Genomic DNA, 23361 nt, shown 5'->3' with positions numbered 1-23361 from the left:
TGCGCTGACAGTCTGGTTCATGCATTCAGGTCATGTGCATTGAGGTTGTAGTCAATGGCATACACTGATTCACTGAGTTTCTTTTGAAGATTGTAATTGGTTTCTAAGCGTGGACCTGGGGATCGAACCTGTGTTGCTTCACTTTGTCTTGCTTCCAAGGCGAGCTTGTTGCCCCGGACCTATCCTCCCGACACATTCTGTGTGGTGTTTAGATTGGCAGGCAGAAAAGTTATTATCTGCTAGTTAGTATTGGTGCAAAAACAAGCAGATTTTTCCTATTCGTTATCTCGCACGGGACAATAAATTGTATCTATTTTAGATTGATCCGCAAAAATACTTAATCAGAAAAATGTAAACTAATCATGTTATTAACTCATATCCTATATTCAAATCCTATTTTATACCACATGTTTTGTTTCATAAAATGCACATGCCAACACAATTGGACATGCCAGTCTTCCACCATTTTGGCTTTTTGACGGCTGGAAATAGTGCTAACAATTAAACCTATATACATAGTTAGCAAAAACCGCATTTGTACATATTACATATGTGAAGTACTTCATATGAACGGAAAAATAAAGACAAGAATGTCAAATCAATCCTCAATGAAAAAAGTAAGTTTGAGAGAAAAAGAAAACCTAAAATTGATTAGCGCAAGTTGAATTTCATCTAACATTGCATATGAAACACGTATTTGAATTTGTCTTCTTACCCAATTTTCTTATAAAGTTGAGTTCTCTCAGGTAGGTGGACTGCATTCCATAAAGAGACAAGGGGTTTGTGTAAAACTATTCTTTTTATCTAATATTGGACTGTACTTGCACTTGCTAAATAAAACGGATTGTTTATCCATTGGCTTTACTTAACCTTCTTAGTGTTGTACTGTCTCTCTCATGACTCAGTTATAATATTAATTACCTGTTGTGGTCCATATATTGTTCTTGGGGTGTTCCCTGCAACAACATATGATTTGGCAATGAATGCCCATGGCTGAATGGTTTTGGAAGGCATTGGCATTTGTTTGCATGAAGTAAAGATACATATATCCAATCGTTTTTTTTTTGTTGGTTTGTGATGTGTAGCATGAATAAGACTGTACAATAATGACGTGGGGTAATTGTAGAATGCGGTTGCAGAATGGTAAACATTAGGCATCTTTACACTTTGCAAATGAGCATTCAAACAAGATTGCACAAAGAAAAGCATAAGAAATGAGTAGACCATATTAGGCTAGCGCTTACCGGTTCTTGTCCGCATGGTTATGCACGGTAGCAATGTGTGTGGTTGAATCTGTCATTAGTACATTGTACATGCCCAGTCACACTGGATAGTCGTCCTGTCTGTGGCCGAGCTCTTGTAAGAGAGTCACCTGCAAATTGACTACCAGATGCTTGCTCAGAGTTTGCACCTGGCATTGCATGGTGCAACATAACCTATAACTTGCAAGGAAGAGCAAGGCATAACCAGGGAGAGCAAGGCATAGCCAGGAAAAGCATTATATGGAACAACAAAGGCATAAAAAACGGATTGGCTGTCTCCTCTCCCACTTGCCTCTGCAGATGGCACACTGGTTCATGTTCTAATTCTACCAGTCACTGTCGCCATCTTCTTTCATTACATTGCAACCAGTGTGCACCAGGAATTGGAGGCAGAGGGGAAATGGCAAATGCATTCCCCTCCTTACCCTTTGTTAGTATGCTGGGGTGCAGGTTGAGAGCCATCTTGGGTCCAGTGTCCACCACACAAAGGTGCTATGTCTAGCCGGGACTCATGGGACTTTTGCACACCAGGTATGTCGCGTCATTCATCAGGCAGTCTGTGCAAGTGCCAGAATCCCTGGTAGTGTGTCCCAGAAACCTGCACCAATGTCTCCATCTGGTCTCAAAGCACTCATGTAGCCCACAAAGCCACAGGCTAGATATAAGCCCACTCCACTTTTGTTGAGGAAACACCTTAAATTTAGTTTCAGAAAGTTGCTGAATCCATGCAGAAGGCTTGTCATGGGTTGGTTGATGATGTAGGGCAGGACATATGAAAGTTGGATGCAAGCGTCCTCCATGTTAAGTAAAATGGAAAACCGGGTAGCACCTGTATGGTTATACATGTAGTCCTGACCTCTCCCTGGATTCAATAATCACCAAAGAACAAATATGAGATCAGGAATACGTAGGTATCCACAGAACTGAATATCGAAAGGCTGAGGAATAGTGTAGATCTCCAAAGCCAAGGAGAAACAATTGGCAAACCGTGCAAATCAGGTAGTTGAATAAAGCAAATTTTAATCAATAAATATTTAAAAAAACAATCTCTGGTTACCACAATTAACACACACACAAGTATAACTAAAAATTCAGAAATACACAACAAATATGAGTAAAGTGCTGCAGTGACTCCTGTCTAACAAGATGAAGACAAACTAGTGAGGTAGAACGGTCCGTAACCAAATTTCAGATCACATGGAGAGATTTTTCAATTGTAAGACAAGGATTATATATGGGCCATTGGGATTTTACACTGGCTAGTGTTCAACATGTTTCAGTTCTTCAATTCTATAAATCGGTGAACCTTCCTCAGGAGCTGGTAAGATGGATCACACTTAGTGTAGGGGTTTGTAACTGACGACCCCCATATATGTTCATAAAGTCGAAGTTTGTGTCTTTCAAACCTCGGATTTTAACGCTGTGGGATATCAACACAAAAGACAAAAAGATAGCCATTTGGACTACTAGTCTTGTAGATAAAGGGGGAAACACTAGCCCCCTCCAACTGCCCAAAGGTGGTAAACATCAATCATCAAATTACCTCTGGGCAGATGTGGTGGAGTTCTCCTCCAATCAACAAAGGTAGACTGCCAAATCCTTTAAATGGCTGTGCATCTGTTTTATCCTCCTACCAACATGCACTCTCCTGAATCATTCGTTTTTGAAAGCAAGGTTCTCGCAGATGTTGATTGCCTTGAATCTACCCAAACTCAGATTTTTCATAACCAAAGCTGAAAAGTCTGCAATAAAATCCTTCGTGCCTAATAATATTGTTGTAAGAAAAGCTGACAAAGGGAGGGGCTTGTGATGCTCAACAAGCAAGACTACATAAATGAATGCCTCTGCCAACTCAATAATACAGATGGCTACACAATCTTGTCAGAGGACCCCACTACAGCATTGATCTGGAAGTTAGAAAGGCTGAAGAATGAAGATGGCTAAGTAAATAGGAAACTGATTCCCTAGATAATAAATCTGCCATCGCTACTTATTATTGCCTTCCTACAATTCACAAAACTTTACAGAATCCACCTGGATGCCCTATTGTGACAGGCATCAGTTTGGTCTTAGAACCACTTTCACAATTTGCAGATCACTATCTGAAAGGATTTGTCAGTAATAGGACCTCCTATTTAAATGATACCATGCAAGCCATAACTTTTTTTGAAAACCTTGATTTCAACTCGGAGACCAAGCTACTGATAGGCCTACAAATAGTATCTCTTTATACTAGTATTCCTCAGCAAGTGACCCTGTAGGTCATTGAAGGTTTGTGGAATAGATCAGACTTGTGGAATAGATCAGACAGTGATCCTGTTCCCATTACCAACCTAGTTAGGTGAGTTTAAACGCAGCAAGATTAATATGCCAGGTGCGCGCTATGCGTTCTCACGCTTAAACCATATTGCTCTACCCCCTCTTTCTTGAGCAGATTATTTTACCGCCAAGTCTGTGATCTTGGAAATAAGAGGTGTTTCCTGGGCCTGATAAGTGTACCTACGAGGACACTCCTGACATAGGTAATTACCGTCTTATTGAGGTATATTAACAGCATATTTACTTATGTTGAGTCGTTTTTTTTTGCATTTGGTTTTAGAAAATGATGTGTGTACAGATGCACATCCATTTCAAGGAATTGGCAGTCTACCTTTGTTGTTAGGAGGAGAACTCCACCACATTTACCCAGAGGTAATTTGATCATTGATTCTTTTCCACCTTCAGGTAGTTGGAGGGGGCTATAAGACTAGTAACACTAATGGCTACCTTTTTGTCTTTTGTGTTGGTATCCCAAAGCGAGAAAATGTGGTTTGAAAGACACAATGAACATGTATGGGCTGGGGGTTGTCATTTACGAACACCTATGCTAAGTGTGACCCTCCTTACCAGCTCCTGAGGAAGGTTCTGTGATTTATAGGATTTAAGAACTGAAACATGTCGAGCACTAGCCACTGTAATACCACAATGGCCCATGTATAAACCTTTGGGTATTACAATTGAGAAATCTCTCCATGTGATCTGAAATCTGTTTTCAGACTGGTCTACCTCACTAGTCTGTCTTCATCTTGTTAGACAGGAGTCACTGCAGCACTTTACTCATATTTGCTGTGTATTTCTGATTTTTTTCCATGTGTATGTGTGTGTGTATATATATATATATATATATATATATATATATATATATATATATATATATATATATATATATATTTCGGTGTGTGTGAAGTGGTTAAGTGTGCTAACCACTGATAAGTTTTTTAGTATTTATTGATTAAAATGTGCTTTATTCATATACCTGATTTGCACTGTTTGCTAATTGTTTCTCCTTGGCTTTGGCGATATACACTATTCCTCAGCCTTTGGATTTTCAGTTCTGTGGATACCTACCTATTCCTGATCTCATATTTGTTCTAGGGCTTAACCATGTACTTCCAAGGAGCTCTGCTTGGTAGAGAGAAGAGGTAAGATTCTAAGCGTGCACAGTTCTCTCCCTCTACTGAAACTGCCAACTAAGGAGACCGTTTGTGCCAGAGGTGCTGTTTTTCTGCTAAGCGGATTCATGGAAATGGACCAAGTGCCTCCACTAATTTCAGAGGTTATGAAACAAATTATCAAGTGGTAAACATTACTACCCCACACCTAGGTTTATTTTGCACTGGCACACTGGGGGTGAAAGGCTTTGTAAAGCAGAACATAACAATGAAGCCAACAGATGCTAAATGGTTATTTTAATCTCCATCCCACAGGTGATGACTGTGAAACATTCTGGGATAAGGACCCCCTCACGAACAGCTGCTACCAGTTCAACTACCAGTCTGCCCTTTCCTGGAATGAAGCATGGAAAAGCTGCGAGCAGCAGAGCGCCAACCTGTTGAGCATCAACGAGGTGCACGAGCAGACCTACATCAACGGTAAGAAAGAGGCCTCCCTCCAGGCAATGTCCAGTGCCTCGGTGCAAGAAAAACTGTCTAGTCTCAAGCTTCTCATTTCATGGTGCCATGCAGTACTACCGTACTAGTGTCATGTATGGCATGTATGTCATGTATGGCAGTCCTACCAATTGAGTATATTCTGGGTTTTGCAGTCCCATTTAGTTTAGGTAGACCAATTTTGCATAGTTCATGGAGGGCTACCCCGTATGATGTGTGCTAGTTTGTTGGTTGCGCGGTTTCTGACAACCTATGCCTAAAGGGAGGGGGTGTCAACAAGAGCTTGACATTGCAGAAAATAACTAGGGTCACACCTTTTTGGTATATTCTGCCATTCATGTGGGTCATTTCTCAGTCTCTTAACAGCTTCTTCCTTATCACCAGACGAATACTTGTATTTGAGTCAGAGTTTCTCATGATGTACAGTCCAGTGTTCACATAAGCCTCTTAAAGGGGACAGTGGCAGTGTGGAAGCATATTAATGAGGAAAGGGGATATACGCCACCTACTGAAAGATCAATTTCAGACCAAGAAGAAACCTGTGCTCGCTGAGCAAATACTTTAGAACCTAAAGATTAAACTGTACATGACGGCACTCAAATGACACCCATGAATAAGATTTTTAGCCTACTTTAGCATAAATCAGATGTCTGTGTAGTTTCACAATGTCCTTTTTTTTGTGCAAAAATACCCATGAAGAGCGTTTCCACATATGCTTAAGTGTGTAGGAGAGTCACCCTACCTTTCTTTTTTAATGCGTGGCCAGAGCACTCCAGGACCAGGGCCCTTCCACACCTGTCTCAAGTGCTGAAATTGTGCAGAAGGTACTTAGAGCTGTGCAGGTCAGTAAGGTGAGACTCAAGGCTAGTTTTAGGTTTCTTAAAGTAGGATATTTTATTTTAAACCAAAATAAACCATAAACCCTAACTAATCCTACTTTAGCAGGGAATTACCTACCTAGGATCTAAGGGAAAACCTCCTAGCATTCATAATACTAACCCTCACACTAAAGATAAACGTTTAAAGAAACCTGAAACAACATAAATGAAAGGTTACCAAACAACCAGTGTCATGGATTGACTTCTATTTATCCTGGGCAGATCTTGCTCCCAGGAATGTCCCAAAGTCAATTCTTCCAAGGAAGTGTTGAAAAGTTCACGCAAATAAAAAAAACACTGGTAACAGTTCTCCTTCGCTTGATGAAAAGATTCCCTTTTCCAAGTTCCCCAACAAAGTCAACAGTACCAATGGGATTCCTGGATAGCCTCCTTCCAGGAAAGAATGAATGAAGTTGAACACAAGTACCACTTCGAATGGATTGTGTCCTCCAACGTATTCCTCATCTTTGACATGTAGTGTGCACAGCTCAGCTGCTTCGGAAATCTTTAGGCAGAGGGCATCCTGCATCAATGGCATTGGGTTGATGACCCTCGAAGGCCTCCGTCGAGGGTGACATTACTCAGATGTTATAAGTAGTATACACGGCGCCCGTAGCCTCAGGTCCGTTGTTTTCCACAAATGTGTTTGCTTTGTGAAACTTGGAGCGCCTTGTACTTTCTAGTATTGTTGTGAAGATTTTCTTTGATATGTCTTCGTCTTCCACTCTGCCGGCACCTCGGTCCAGGTTCAAGAACTGCCAGGACTGCGGATACAAGATGTCCATCATGGATCCACATCGTGTCTGCCTATGGTGCCTAGGCGAGGGCCATGACACAGATACGTGCTCCAAGTGCCAGTTGATGACTAGAAAGGCCTTGCGGGAACGAAAGGGGAAAATCAAGGTAGGCAAGGTGTCCAAGCCCCATAAATTCCGACCTGCTGGACCGTCGATCTATGAGTCGAGAGGTGACTCTCCTCAGAGGAAGAAGGCAGAGAGTTCAAAGTCCAGGAGTGGTTCCCGCCACTCGTCTTCCTCGTCGAAGCGTTTGAGGAGAAGGCACCGTCGGTCGCCTTCGTCATCTTCTTCAGGCGGCACTCAAGAGAGGTTGAAATGCTCGTACAAACATTCGATGCCCGCTCAGTGGGAAGCTTTCTGGGTGAAAATGCTTGACATTTTTGAAAAAACAGGGCAAGGCCGCGTGCGCGCCCTCGGGCCCAGCTAAACCGGGCGATCCTCATCGGGAGCCTTAGAGGCCTCATACGGACAAGGTACATAAGGATCGCTCGAGACGTGAAGCGAGGTCATGGTCTTCGTCTCCAACGAAACCGTCCAAACCCTCAATGCCATTGAAGCCGTCGACGCCATATAAGTCGATTGTGCCTGTCGGGTCCTCCACGCCGGTCAATCCTTCGGTGCCATTGTCGACACCAAAGCCTTTGGCGCCAAATTTACCGGCGCAGCCCCTGGCCAGTGGCACCACCTAAAAAGGCATCGGCTAAGTCCAAGTCATCGACTTTGAAGCCTCTGGCTGTGATTCCTGAAGAAAAGGTCTACTCCTCTGCCAAAGAAATACTTTTCTAAGTCCCGCACCTCCATTTTTGAGGAGGAGGAACTTTCAGATGAAGGTGAGGCTCCTTTTGGTCTCCAATTTGGGACCCCTAATGTGCCAGAATGCCTCATCTTGGAGGAGAGTTGGATGCAGGATCTTTGATACCTTGCATAATACAAGTGGTATAGAGAAATTTCCTGAGCTAGAGTTCGACAGGCCAGACCCTGGGGAGCATGCCAACTCCTCTTATTGACGCCTTATGTCGAGAGTTGTGGAGTATTTGGACTGGGCCAGGCCTCCTGCCAACTATGATCAGGATTCTCTTATGGACATTTTGAATCTGGGTCCTCCTACATATCCCATATTGCCATTTCATGTGGCTCTGCAGAACCGGGTGGCTATGAATTGGGAAACCCAGAGACTAATCTGGCGGTGAACAAGTCTGACAAGAAAATACTGCCCCTCCAGTAGCGACCCCGACTATCTGTCATCTCACCCAACTCCTGAGAGTTTGGTGGTCCAGGCAGCCATGGCTTCCTCGAAACAGGCTGCGTACCGTACCATCCCTCTGGATAGGGATGATAAGGGCGTGTGTTGGGAAGAATTCTCAGAAATGTGCCAATTCCCTCTATCTTCGAGACCTGCAGTAATTGTGCTGGATTTTTGAGGACTTGATTTTTTTACCTGGAGAGAGTGAGACCCTTTTTCCCACTCTCTCATGTATTTTAATGTGATTTCTGAGCTTTGTGTTTCTTTTGGTTATGGAGCCTGACAAACATCGTCTTTTACATTATGTCACACAGCACCTTCAGTGCAGTGGCACAGGGAAGTCTTTCAGATTGCCCAAAGGTTTGAATACCTTCTCTGGGATGAACTACTGTTTCCCAGAGCAGTAAAGTGAAATTGTCTTTACTTACATTTGTAACTTTCTAGACCCAGCACACACTATCTTACAATGGGGTGCTGGAGGGGTTACCTAGTATCCCTTTGTCTAGCTTCTCAGGTAAAATGTTTTAAGTTACCCTTTCCTCATAGAATGGCTGGTGGCAGTGGTTTTGTTTTTACTACTGTGTTGTGCATTTACCGCGGGCTGCGTTCACAGCTGCAGTAAAGCACCCACGAGTGCCATTTTTGTCAAAATGGCCCTGGTTATCTTTTTTTGCCATTTCTTTGTGGAAAGTTCATTCTTGAGATTTACTCTGCGCACCAAACCAGGTTTGGTCCCTTTGTTCATTTTGCCTTTGGCGGGATTCACGAGTGAAGCCCGCCTCTGGCTCCAGGGTGTCTGGGGCAGGCAGGAAGTGAGGGAGGTGCCCGGAACTCCCTGCGCTTAATCTCCTGGGAGACCCAAATGCACTCTGTGATTGGCTGGCTGACTGTCCGGCAAGGACAGCCACCCTGCTGGGTGAGTGACAGCTAGACTGGAAAGAAAGGGAGAGAACTGTATAAAAGGCGGGTCTTTTGGCTTTGAAGGCAGAGTCGACCACTGGACGAAGGAACCAAAGAAGAACTTGAAGAGGACACCTGCTGCAAGTCCTGGACCATTGGTTTGCCTGGTGAAGCCCTGCTGCAGTGCCGAAATGCCAAGTTTGCATCTACGGAGAAGCCCCTGTAAGGACGACTTCTCCCCTTGAGTTGGTGGGATCAATGAACTCCAAAGTAAGCCACCTGGACAGCCATCTCGAAGCTGGTTGAATTTCCACAGAGTTGCTGCTGGAAACCGTATAGCCAGGGAGAGCAACACCAGTTTGTGAGTGTTGTTTTTAAGTTGGCCAAGAGCTCCAGGAAGATCCTGCGGACTCCCAGGAAGCAGGACTAACGAAGCCTGAGCCCCCTCAACAGAGTGGGGGAACCCAGAAGCAGGGAAAGTCCATCTCGATAGCCAGGAACCGCAGTTCTGCTATTTGCGGTAGACGTGAGGAGCTGAAACACTGAACAGCCACAGCTTGTGGCCCTAAATTGATTCATCTTTTTCTTTAAAGACTTCTGAAACATTGAAGATAAGTAGAAAAGTCTTTGCACAAAGACGTGCTTCAGCCCATATAGGCTCTTGCCTATTGACTTTGGCTTATCCTGTTTTAAACTGAATGACTCTTATTGGGGGATCTGAAAGTATTTGCCTGCTTAAGAAATATTTGTGGTATCTTGATTGCTCTAATCTTTTCCTTTTTACTTGCTCTTAACGAATTCTGAATGCTAACAGTAATGCATCAATATCAACAGCACCCTAGCAATTGAAGTCACCTGAGGGTGTAGGTCTCTGCTGTATGCCATCCCAAATAGGTATGTACTGATTCTGAACTAAGAGATTGTGTAATTTTGAAGTATATTTGTGCGGTGTTTAACAGTGCTCCCTTCTGAAGATGGCTTATATTAACTGTCTGGTAAATGAACTAATAATTGATTTATCAAGAAACCCTGTGTGTAAGTGTCTGCTTGAATACTTGTCACTGTGAACCTCTGTGTAACTCCCCTACAGCTCACATTGACCCCTCTTGAGATAAGCCTGGCTACTTGTCCACACTATCAACCTGTGTAGTACAGACGTATACCAAGGGTTGGGTTACTACTGCCAGGAGGTCAGGGTTGTTGTAGTGCACCCTAAGGGTACTGCATACAATCTTGCATAACCGCGTTCATGGATGGGCGTACAAGGTATTTTCAGCTGGGAGGATGGTGTTGAAGGTGGCCTACTCCTCTTGTGTCTTGGCAAGATTTTCGTACACTCTGTAGTTGTGCATATCTATGGCAGCTGAGCATATTCCCGAAGGGTAAGAAGGGGAGGCTTCCTAGCTCTTGTTAAGGATGGCAAGGATGCCATGTGTGAATCACTTCAGTCTGTGTTGGATGTTGCTGACCGTGTCGCAGGTCCATGGCTATGAGCACCATAATACGCAGATTTGTGTGGTTGCGGAAGTCTGCTTTTGCACCGGATGTGCAGGCTAGACTTCTGTACATGCCATTCGATGGGTCACACCTTTTTGGCAGCAAGGCTGACGAGTCGTGAGAAGCTGCAGACCTCTAAAGCAGCCATCAAGTCTTTGGGTGCCGCTGTTAGGCAGCCTCAGCCTTTTCATCCTAGCGGACAGCAATGGAGGGGTAGATCCTTTCGTTACTACACCTCATTTGGAAGGGTGAGGGGACTGGCCAGTCAAAGAGGCCAATGTAAGTTTCCTCGTGGTCAACGAGGCAGAGGTGCCAGAGTCGCTCAAGCAGCAGCCTCTTTGCCATCAGGCTCTGCTACTGCCGCTTCAAATCTGCTCTGATGCCTTCGGTCACGGCTCTCCGGTGGGGGGCAGGCTATCTCGGCATCTGGTAGAATGGCGAGCCATTACTTCGGATGCTTGGGCTCTGGAAAAAATAGCCCATGGGTACTGCCTTCCTTTTTTGCGGAAGCCTCACAACAATCCACCAGGAGTACATTCTTTGAGGATTCCAAATCCGCTCCTTGTGCAGGAAAATGTAACCCTGGTAGAGAAAGGCGCTATAGAGCCAGTGCCTGTAGCGGAGAGGAACAAGGGCTGGTAGTCCCCTTATTTTATGATTCCCAAGAAGGGTGGGGGGGCTGAGACCCGTCTTGGATTTGAGATACTTGAACAAGTTTTTCAGGAAAGACAAATTCAAGATGGTCACTCTTTCTCAGATCCTTCAGGCCCTCCAACTTCAGGATTGGTTGGTATCATTGGACCTTCAGGATGCTTATTTTCATGTGTCGATCCCTCTCGAGCACAGGAAATACCCGAGGTTTGCTGTTGGCGCATCAGTTTCGAGTCCTGCCATTCGGGTTGACCTCCGCCTGATAGTCTTCACCGAACTGATGGTGGTAGTGGCAGCACATTGCGGGAGAGGGGGGATTCACGTCTACCCCTACCTGGACGATTGGCTGATCAGGGCGCGATCTCCCAAACAAGCCTTGGATCATCTCCGCATTACCTGCGACTCCGTTCACAGACTGGGCTTCTCACTCAATTTCCCTTCCCAACAGCTCCGGTAAATCGGGGCTGTCTTAGACACGTCCTTGAAAGTGCTCGCCACCCAAGGTTAGGGCTCACAACATTCTGCCGATGGACCATGGTAACATTTCAGACTGCCCAGAGTCTTCCGGCCTTCGAATTCTTGAGGTTGCTCGGCCTCATGGCATCCTGCATTTTTCTGGTGCCAGAGGCCCGTCTCAGAATGAGGTCCCTTCAATGGGCACTCGGGACTCCATGGTCCCAATTCTCAGGCAGGATGTCGGATCCCCTTCAGGTTCCGGTCAGGGTATCACAGGAACTTCTGGCAACCATGGACAGAGGTGACCATAATGACAGACGCTTCCCTCACAGGAAGGGATGCTCATGCCAATGATCTTACCATCAGCAGTCGTAGTCTCCATCGGAGTCCAAACTACACATCAATCTTTTGGAGCTGAGAGCAGTCAGGCTAGCACTGAAGGCTTTCCTGCCATCCGTACGGTGAAGGAATGTTGTGATCACAGACAACATGGTGGCCATGCATTACCTCAACAAGAGAGGTGGTGTGAGGTCACAAACTGTGCATAAAGGCGATGCAGCTCTGGTTCTGGGCAATTCAAGAGGGAATCTCCCTATCTGCAGTTCATCTGGCCGGAGAGGATAACACGGCTGTGGACGCTCTGTGCAGGCAGAGCGCAGTCTCCCACGAGTAGGAAATGGCTCAGGAAGTCCATCAAGAGGTCTTCGTCCTTGGGGAACCCCGCAAATGGATCTGTTTGCGACCGGTGCCAACCGGAAGTGCGAGCAGTACTGCTCAAGGGAATTTCCTCCGAGGAGCTCTTGGAGGCGTGTTGGTGGTGGATTGGGAATTCCCGCTTCTGTACAAGTTTCCTCAAGTCCCAGTCATTCCTCAAATTCTCAGGAAGTTAAGACGGTTCGGGTCCCGCATGATCCTGGTTGCTCTGGATTGGGCTGGGAGATCGTGGTACCCAGACCTTCTGGAAATATCCATCTGTCCTCCGGTGCATCTTCCACAAAGGGAGGATCTTCTCTTGTGAGAGGGGGGTTGGGTTCTCCATCCAGAGGTCAAATCTCTCAACCTTCACGCATGGTTTCTGAGAGGTTGAGATACATGGATTGGGACCTCCTGGATGACGTAATGGAGGTGTTGCTTTCGGCCAGGCGGCCGGCAACAAAGTCTCTGTACCGTTGCCGTTGGAATAAGTTCTGTGACTGGTGGAGAGAACAGAATGTTAATCCTTTGCAGGGTTCAAATCTGCATATTCTGTTTTTGCTTTCTTTAGCCCACAAGGGTCTTGAGGTGGAGACCATTAACGGTTACCTGGCAGCGCTCTAAATCTTTAAGCGCTCATCCGAAGAATGCTCTTATTTTAAGATCCCTTTGGTAAGGGCTCACAAATGTGTTCCCGTCTTCACCGTTTCAGGTTCCAGTTTTGGACCTTAACTTGGTCTTAAAGTTTCTGATGGGTGCTCCATTGAACCATTGCACTCCTGTCCATTGAGGCAGATAACCTTTAAGACTGTTATGTTGGTTGCTCTTACAGCTACAAGAAGAGTGATCGAGTTGCAGGCACTTCCAAGCCACCCTTTACAGTATTCTACAAGGACAGGGTTGTGTTGAGAGTCAGTCCTGCATTTGTGCCTAAGGTAGTTTCAGACTTTCATTTGAGTCAGCCAATTGTGCTACCTGCCTTCTATCCTCCTCTGCATCCTAGCAAGGAAGAGGAAAGGCTTTATAGGTTGGACCCTAGGAGAGCTTTGAGCTTTTATAGTTCCAGCATGTCCAAGGTGAGAGTGGATGACCAGCTCTTTGTTGGGTAGACCGGGCACAAACTAGGCTAGGATGTGTCTAAACAGACCTTGTCTAGGTGGATAAATCTCACTATTTCTGAATGCTATACTTTGGTGGGCAAGGTCCCTCCTGAGGGCTTGCATGCTTATTCAACCAGGGGCATGACTACACCGACAGCCCTGCAAAGGTGCGCCCCTGTAAAGAACATATGTGATGCTGCATAGTGGTCGTCCATACACACGTTTACCAAGCATTATTCCCTGTATGCTTCCCATACTCAAGATGTGGCGTTTGGTAAGGCAGTCCTTTATTCTCCCCTTTTTAATTTTAAATCTTACTAAATTCTTCACCCTCTTCCAATTATGGATACTGCTTTGGGAATCTGTCAAACATGAAGAATACGGTGGAGGACACAATCCATTTGAAGAACAAGTTACTTACCCCCGGTTACGTTCTTTCGACTGGATATTCCTACAATGTATTCTTCATCACCCTCCCAACCTACCCCTCTGTAGAATCTTCCATGCTATTACAGCTTTCGTTCCAACAAGGCTGAGTACTGTCAGGCCCGATTTTTGGCCACTTCTGCTACACAAGCAGGGCGGGGAAACGAGAACTGAGGCTAGAGCGCCGTACGTGCTACTTATAACATCCGATGACATCACACTCGACGGAGGCCTTCGAAGGAAATCGACCCAACGCCATTGATGCAGGGCGCCCTCTGCCGAAAGATTACCGAAGCAGCCGAGCTGTGGAAACTACATGCCAAAGAGGAGGAATGCGTTGTAGGAACATCCAGTCGAAAGAACCTTACCAGGGGTAAGTAACTTGTTCTTCTGCTTAACTCTCCTACTTGCAACTTCTGCTGTGTCTGTTGTATACAGTTTTGTCAGGATGCTTCCATTTAAGACTTGCTCTCTCTCTCCAGAAACTCTCTTAATGAAATTGTGCGAGTAGACTCCCTTGTCCTACAATTATACTGCAACTACTACAACTTTAAAATATTTTGTCAACTTCAACAAGACGTCTTCGACAACTCCAGGTTGACAAGGCACTCTTCTCTCTCTCAGGTAGTAAGAGAGGCAGCCTCTTTGCCTTTTCTTCCACCTTGTAGCTACTAAACACAGTTGTTACAAACATGTACTTAACTCCCTTCCGCAGCTTCAATGACACTTCTCTGAGGTAACACAGCTTCAACAACTCTTAAACAGTGTTCCGTTCTTAAATGAGCTGGATATGCTGTAATAGGGTTGAGTCTGTCAGGCAGGATTGCATGCAGTACCCTGTGGGAGACTACACCAGTCTTGTCCTCTTGGCAATAGGTAACCCAATCTTTGGTATAGGCCTGTACTACACAAGTTGGTAAAGTGGCTGAGCAGCCAGGCGTATCTCAAGAGGGGGCAATGTGAGCTGTAGGGTTGCAACATAGAGTTTCACAGTGACAAGTATTCAAATAACACTTATACTCAAAGTTTCTTATTAAAATAATAATTTATTAATTTAACAGTCCGTTTTAAAATAAGCCTTCTTTAGAAAGGGCAATATGCAATACAAAAATGCACTTAAAAAATAAACTGTTCAGTAAGTGGATACCCTTTTGGGATGTCACACACACTTCCTACACCCTGAGGTGACTTCAATTGTTAGGACACTGTGGACATTGATATATGACTAAATGCAATAATGAGGTTGTGGAAAAAGGAATAGGTTAGGGGAGGAAACCAAGGTTAACAGGTTTCTCCAAACAGGTAAGCACTTTACAATCCCCCAATGAAATATAGGTTCACGCTTACCCAGCTATACAAGTAACTTATGTATGACTTTTTGAGGGACAGATGAACACAAAGTCAGAGGTTAAGAAGAGTCTTCATGGAGCCAGGACAGCCAATGTCAATTGAGCAAAGTCTAGGGGATATGAGGCACTTCTTGAAGATGGCACAGAGTTTTGTTGTAAAAAAGAATCGCTGTTGGGCCACAAGCTTGGAGGCTTGCGAAAAGCAAAGCTGCAAGCAACTCTGCAAAGGGCAGCCAATGCAAGTCTCCAGTGACAGCAAGCAAGCTACACAAAAGAGGTAAGTACCCCTAGTTACACAGTACCTTGAGTGTGAACAAAAGGTTCCAGCTGGCTTCTGTTCCTGTTGTAGTCCTGCAGATCCTGTTGTTCCTGGGCCTCAGTCGTGGGGACAAGTGGGAGGACATCTGGGGACTCCTGCACTATGGTCTGAAGGTCGGCGGCAGCAATGGACTTACTCCAGAACAGTGGCACTTCACGGTTTCAGCTACTCGCAAATAGCACCACCGCGGTTCCTGGACACCTTTTGGGCTCTCCTTGCTTCTGGGGTCCAGCACTCTGAGGTGACTCAGGCTTAGAAAGTCCTGCTTCGAGGGAGTCCGGAGGATCTTCATGGAGCTTGGGTTTGTGTTAAAAACTATGCACTCTATTCTGGTGTTCCTGTCCCCTGGCACTCTGTTATAGCCCCAGCAAAGAAGTACAGCCAGCAGGGAGAGGGGTTCCAGTCAAGTTCGTCTTGGGGGTCTGTTAGGCAAGATTTGGAGCAGTACCCATTGGGTGCACTACAACAACCTTGACCTTCTGGCAATAGGAACCCAACCTTTGGTATAAGTCTGTACTAAATTCTCTCTCTTAGACTGCACAGTACCTTTGGTTAGAAGAAATGGTTCCAGCTGGCTTCTGTTCCTGTGTGGCTCTGTAGATCCTGTTGTTCCTGGGCCTTAGTCGTGGGGAAAAGAGGGAGGACTTCTGGGGACTCCTGCAACACAGCGGGACGGATGGCAACAGAAAAGGACCAACTTCTATTCAGTGGCTCTTCGCGGTTTCAGCTCTTGGCTGTTGAGATGGGCTTTCCTTGCATCTGGGGTCCAGCCCTCTTTTGAGGTGGCTCAGGCTCAGTCAGTCCTGCTTCCTTGGAGTCAAGAGGATCTTCCTGGAGCTCTTGGTCAACTTCAAAGCATGAGCAAACAATCTGGTGCACCTCTCCCTGGCTCTTTGGTTCCAGCAGCAACTGCAGTGGAATTTCAACCAGCTATGAGAGGATGTCCAGGTGGCTTGCTTGGAGTTGATTGGTCGCGCCAACTCAAGGGGAGAAGTCATCTTTGCAGGGGCTTCTCTGTCGATACCAATTTGGAGTTTTCGCACAGCAGCAGGGCTTCACCTGCAAGCCAACGGTCCAGAAGTTACGGCAGGCATCCTCTTTAAGTTCTTCTTTGTATTCCTTCATCCAGTAGTCGACTCTGCCTTCCAAGCCAAAAAGCCTCATCTTTTATGGAGGTTTCTCCCATTCATTCCAGCCTAGCTATCAATCGCCCAGCAGGGTGGCTGTCCTTGCCGGACAGCCAGCTGGCCAATCACTTAAGAGTGCATTCCTATCTCCTAAATCTCAAGAATGAACTTTCCACAAAGAAATGGCAAAAAAAGATAACCAGGGCCATTTTGACAAAAATGGCACCCTTGGGTGCTTTACTGCAGCTGCGAACGCAGCCCGCGGTAAATGCACACCACGGTAGTTAAAAGTAAACCACTGCCACCAGCCATTCATCGAGGAAAGGGTAACATACAAATGTTACATGAGAAGCTGGACTAGGGGGATACTAGGTCACCCCTCCAGCACCCTATTGTAAGATGGTGTGTGCTGGGTATAGCAAGTTACAAGTGTAAGTAAAGTCCATTTCACTTTACTGCTCTTGGAAACAGTAGTTTATCCAAGAGAAGGTATTTAAACCTTTGGGAAATCTAAGACTTCCCTGTGTCATTGCACTGAAGGTGCTGGGCGACACCATGTAAAAGATGATGCCTATGGAGTTTGTCGGATTCCACAACCAAAAAGAAACAGAGTTCAAAATCACATTAAAATATGAGAGTGTGGGGGAAAAAAAGGGTTGGACTCTCTCCAGGTAAAGAATTAAAGTCCTAGAGTCCAGCAAAAGAGCTGGGGGTCTCGAAGGTAGAGAGGAATTAGCACATTTCTGAGAATTCTCCCTAACAACACTGAACTGAAGGTGCTGTGTGTCACAATACAAAAAGATGCCTATGGAGTTTCCCAGACTCCAAAACCAAAATAAATGCAGGGTTCAAATCAAAGAAAAAATACATGCGAGAGTGACTGGGGGGGCGGGGGGTAAGGTCTCCCTCTCTCCAGGATAAAAATTAAAAGTCCTAAAGTCCAGCAAAGGTGCGGAGGGTCTCGAGTAGAAGGGAATTAGCACAGAAATGAGAATTCTCCCTAACAGTCCATTGGCTTGGGCAATACTTGTTCGCTGCTCAGCTTCCACTACTTCTATAACTTCTGCTTCATTGTTCGGGATGTTACAAGCAGTACATTTTGTAATAAAAACGAAAGCACACGCAATTTCGTTTTACCTTTTGAACTGTCACTTCAAAAGCTGCGCGTTCCCACCTTTTGGTCCGCTTTCTAGCCTCCAGGGTACTGTGGGAAAACAATGCATCTTGCACAACTTCTTCAGATATTATTATAACTGCGCTTGTAACACTTAGGGAGAGTCAATTAAGATTCAGTATGTTTCCTGCAGCGTTCTGTGTTAACAAGAGGCACGCAACCACTCTGGATCGAGTTATGTTTGACATTGGGAAAAGAAAAGATTTTCATGACACACAGGTGTTTCAACGTTGATGATTTCATCACGTCTTACATTTCTCTTGTTAATGACTTACCACTTCTACAAACAACTTTATCTTACTTGAATATTTACAGGAGGGACAATAATAGCTGGCTACAGTTCCCGGCAAGGTATTTAAGTTGATTCAGAGTACAGAGCTTCTCTTTCCTGACTCCACAATCAGTGCGACGGCCGGTTGCTTCTGCTTCCCGACTTGGTTTCTTAAACTACTACTTCTGCAGGCACTCTTGGAACCCACACCCCTGTGATGCATGGGTCTTTCCGATCCAGCCTCATCAAAGCAGCAAACAAAGAAGATGTCTGCAGAGAGTCAGGCATGTTCCTTTTAATCATGGTCAGGCAAACCTAATTAAGGATCCACACCTGTTAACTGGTTGCAGGTGTATAAAATGATGGTCAGAGAACAGGACTGAGAAGTAACGGGGAGGCCTGCATGGGAGAGCCCAGCAGAGGACCCTTTGTGTGGAGGCAGCCATGGTGGGACCAGAGAAGGAGAAGGGTGCGGGCAGATACCTCAGGGAAATTGTGGGGCCCAAGACAAGTGAGCCGTGCCGTGGCCACAGGTGTGGGAGCCTGCAACACATAACGCGAGCAGCAAGGGCTGTGGGCAACTGAAGGAGAGAGAAGACTTTGTCCACATCTGGAGAGGAACCTCTCCAATTGCCAGCGTACGGAGAAGAATGCCCGAAATGCGAGCAGGCCTCGCACCAGATGATCTGCCGGGTAGGGCACTTGAGCACCAGGGCGTTTCCGAACAGACCGTGAATACGTAACTGTCTTTGAAAACGAGCTCTGCAAATACCTATTAAATACAGAACAGAAACTTGAAACTAAATATAATGAATGCATCATAAATACCGAACTGCCTGAAAACTTAAAATTAAACAGAACTACTGCATTTTAAAAACCGAACTGAATGAAAAGGTGAAATTAAAAAGATGTCTATTGAATACCGAACTAAATGAAACCTTGAAGTTAAATATATTTTGATACTGAATAAAATAAAACCTTTATGGGCAAAGTAAATCTCGAAGGACAACTCAAGGTGCCCACGTGAAAATGGGAAAAGGGCATAAGTGTGAAAGAATGCCACAGAAGGTGGGATAGGAATAAAACCTCATGAAGGTGAACTTTTAGGAATGAATGCAATTCGGCAAGGCCACAGACTGGCAATAGGTGTGTAACAAGTGATGGCATAACCAAGAGGTTGATAAGGAGAAGTCACAGAAGTGTAAAACTTGCACATAAGGCTGAGAGGCAAACAAAGGGGAATTAAGTGAAAGTAACTTGGTACAGAAGGGCAGGAGCTGAAGAACCTGTGTGGCCTCAGAACCTAGAGATCTTGGTTGCATGAACTGTGATGGGTGGACCGTGTGGTCTGACAACTGCGCCTAGACCACTGAGCCCTGAATGAGGAGAAATCAAAGACCTTGAGAAAGAAACCAAGAAGTATTACGAATAAGCTGGTGAAGCAAACCAGAAGGCAGGTGAGGTTGACGTCGAGATATGTTATACTTTTGAAAAGGCTGAAATAGACTTGGCAGAGTTGAAATCTTGGGGAAGGGAACCCTGAGACTTGAACTGCACATGTTGTCTTGGGGGTGAGGCCTTAAGACCCCTCTTGCTTTTGGAACTGTGTTGCTTGGAACTTGCGGAAGGGAACCCCAAGGATTGTTTGGAACTGTTACCTTGGAATGCGAGTAAGGTAATTTTGAGACTTTTCTGTAACTTTCTTGCACTTGGGGAAGGGAAGCTGAAAGAAAGCTGAGAGCTGGAAGAAGCTCAGACTTTTAAACACTGTTTATTTAGTTAGTAACATCCCTACACATTGGTTGGCTTTTGCTGTGAGGGCAAGAATAGGTTTTGGACACAGACTGACTTTTAAGTTGAACTCTTTGACACAGACTTTCCTTAGTTTTGTTCAGGTAGGGAAATCCTACCTTGGCATAGGGCAGGTTAGGCCTTCTACCATCATGACGCTTTAGTTAATATCTTTTGTTTGTACTTTAAGTCTGCTGTATGTGTCTTACTTCATGATGACTTCACAGAGGGTGTCCTGTCTATTGTGCTTATAAGATGCATTAGGATTGCCGATCTATTTTACTTTTAAGATGCATTATACATTATGTATTAGGACAGCCTGTCTATGGCGCTTGCAGATGAACTAGGATAGCATGTCTTTTGCTTTAGTAGATTAGGATAGCATGTCTATTATACAGGCAATCTGATCACACAGCTACACCTGCGCCTCTAGGTACATAATCATGCACCACTTTGGCGGACATCTGCCCGCAGGCACGGCTACCCACCCGCATGCATCCGAATGCAGCGACGACAGAATTCGGTCTAGCTGGACACACAATGTTTTACCTCCATACACCAGACTAAAACACAAAGCACAACACATCTGCCATCAGAATGCAGCGACGACTTATGACAAAACATTTGGTCTAGCTGGACACATAACGAGTCACTTGTGCACTCTCCTGACCACCTTAGCACACATCCACATTCCAGACCTTCATGGGTAGCCTACTGGCGCTCGGCCTGCCCACCTAACTCCCTATCTTGTCCAAATGCACACACGCATTCAAATCCTGACAATTTTCCCATACCTTGGACTTTGGTCCCCCGATAGCGTTCCACCACAAGCGTGTTGAGGCCCTACTAATTGGATAAAGGCGCTATATAAATGACAAACTACTACAATACCTGCTAAAACAGAAAAACAAATGAGTGATGCCCAACACCTCAAACAACCAATTTAGCAGCCTGGCTCCTGAGGTCCTAGAGTGTAACCACCTCGTAACTCCCCACAAAGTATATAGCATTCATTAGAGAAGCCAGGAAACCTAATGCAAGACATTGCTATTTCAACAAATGGAAAGGATTTGTATTCTGGTGCAAAAGAAACAAAACCAATCCCATAGATTTCTCCGCTTCAGATGTGATACTATATCTCATTTACTTGCTAGACTCTGATGTTGTGTATACCCTTTTCCTATTGACGACCAACCTAACTCTTCCCCAACCTTTATGGGCTATTATAAGCAAGCTCCCCTCATTTTCCCACATGTAACCCTTGACAGTACTGGGACGAAGGAGAGGCAACTAGGCATGATGAAGACTACTCTTTCACCACTCTGGTACTGGGATGAGGAAAATGCCGGCTAAGAGCTGTGAAGGTTTGGCATGTGCCTTAGATTGTGGTTGTGGTCAGGCCCTTTCTCCGCCCAGGTGATCCTCCCTCAGAACACCACCCCCACGGTCAGGATCAGAAAGCGTCTGCCTTTCCCTGGCCACCTTGGACAAGAGTTTAGGTAGGATTTTTGTGAGGACTCTGCAGGATTCATCACAGCGTGCTTCCCGTGAGCCGGGGCGCTTTTGCTTTGTCCTTGTTCTCTGCTGCGGATGGCTCTCGCTGCTTCGGGCCCTCAGGCGGTAAGCTTCCTTCGGTTTGCCTCTCCTGCACGCCGTTGGTGTTGGCCTCAGCGCTGCTTCTGATGGTCAGCTTGTCATCAGTGTTCTGACCGGCGTCAGAACTAGTCACCGACAGAGCCAGCCTCTTTGCCTCTCTTTGTACTGGTGTTCTCTCATCTGTGTCAACTTTAAACTTCCCAGCAAAGTGTAATGCTTTCCAAAGACTAGAAAGCAGTGTTGGCTTACCGCTTCTGGTCATCTTCATTACTCCATCCCTCTTCCTCGTCTCAGTACTGAAAAACGGAAGGGGGGTCACATAAGGTGTTTGACTGCTGTAAGGTGGGATTTCCTCATCTATACTACAATAAGACATGTATGTATGTTGCAGAGGCATATTTGTATAATTGGGAATTGTGACAGCAAGACTATTTTGATCTAGTATTCTTCTGTCCCTCTGGAGTTTCTTCCCCTACGTGCTCCTCCTGCAGATAGCCGCCACCCCCAGGGTCAGAGTTCGGTAACTTTTGCCTTTCCCTGACCACGTAGGAGAGTTGGGTAACTTCTGCCTTTCCCTGACCATGTAGGAGAAGCTTCCCTCCAGATAATCGGTGACAATATTGCTAGATTTGTCACAGGAGGAAAAGGGGCCTGGGATTTTGACACTTAAGACACAGCTCATGGGAATTACCTCAACTTCTTGTTTTGCACTCATGATTTTGGCAGTTTCAATGCACACAAAGTATCTATTTGCAGAGCTGGAGGTGATTGACTGACTGTTGGGAGACTTGTCCCATTCTGCATATGCATCTGTTTTGTGTTCGACACCCACAGCACACTTCCGTAATGTATGCTGTTAATTTATTTTAGTGGTGGATTAAAAGATGCAAATAGCTTCTAGAATGTATAGGGGTCTTTTTCTTGAAGTGTTTTTGTTGCCAGTTTAAATCTTCCAGGTGCACTACTTCTGAGGAGTCTATGCACTTTCCCCTGAAGCATTACCCATTGACTTTATTGCCTGCCAAACAATTAGCGCCGAATCCCACATGACTCACCCACTGCAGCGGCTTCACCAAATGCTTTTCCTTGATTCGGCTCTTCCTCACTCTATATCTTTTTCCCTTTTCTTCCTCCCTATAGGGATCTCAGGTCCCCCACTCCCTTACCGCCCTGAGTTTGGTACCACACGCCCGACCTGCCTCCCCTAACCTCTTGCTCCAGTTTCCCCACCTCCCTTGTGTCTCAATCATTGGGGGCTCTGACTGCATGGCCTCTCGACCCTGACGTCAACTCGCCACCCGTCTAGCCTCTGCTACTCTTTACCACCGCTCCATCAAGGCTTGTCCTTCTCCATATCTGGAAGGCCTTGGCCTGACCGTCCTGCCATTATGCCCCTCCACTAGTACCCCTCTAATCGCAAATAGCGAGAATGGACTCCACAGCAGTTTGGTTCATTGAACTGCTAAACCAGTGAATCTACTTTATCGTAACTGTATTCGACGGCTCCGGATTTGGTACAGCCTTGGCAGATCCATTTTGAGACCTATGTAAGTGTAGTCTATAACCCGCTCAACCTCTGTGCCATTAAGGAATAGTTTGACGTTGTTGCTGTTGTCCTTGACACTATTCTGGAATAGTATTGTTTTTTTTGGGTTTCACCTCCAGGGCCCAAGTCTTGCACTATTCTTTGACGATGTTAAACTTGTGATGGAATACTGTATGATCAGGTCATCTGCATGATATATGATGGGTCATTTATAATGCGCTTAATACCCAGATGTTTATAAGCGCTTTCCCATTGATCGAACCTGTGTTGCTCTGTGTTTTCTTGTTCCAAAGCGAGCACGTTGCCCCTGAGCTATCCTCCCGAGACTCCCGTGGTGACCTGTAGCAGGCTTTCCA

At 45.5% G+C, this 23361-nt stretch overlaps 1 protein-coding gene across 1 annotated transcript in view; it reads left to right on the top strand.

The window, feature by feature from the left end:
- The window catches only part of MRC2 (mannose receptor C-type 2), a 587074-nt gene that overhangs the window by 113526 nt on the left and 450187 nt on the right, over positions 1–23361 (top strand). Inside the window, exon 4 of the mRNA XM_069634149.1 lies at positions 5009–5173. Within this exon, the coding sequence (XP_069490250.1) occupies positions 5009–5173 (165 nt within the window). The remainder of the gene's footprint in view (positions 1–5008; positions 5174–23361) is intronic.

Source organism: Ambystoma mexicanum, chromosome 13 (assembly GCF_040938575.1).
Source record: "Ambystoma mexicanum isolate Mex_15411 chromosome 13, UKY_AmexF1_1, whole genome shotgun sequence".
Classification (NCBI taxonomy): Eukaryota; Metazoa; Chordata; class Amphibia; order Caudata; family Ambystomatidae; genus Ambystoma; species Ambystoma mexicanum.
The sequence above is the reverse complement of the archived record's forward strand: the minus strand, read 5'-3'. Positions and strand labels throughout refer to the sequence as shown.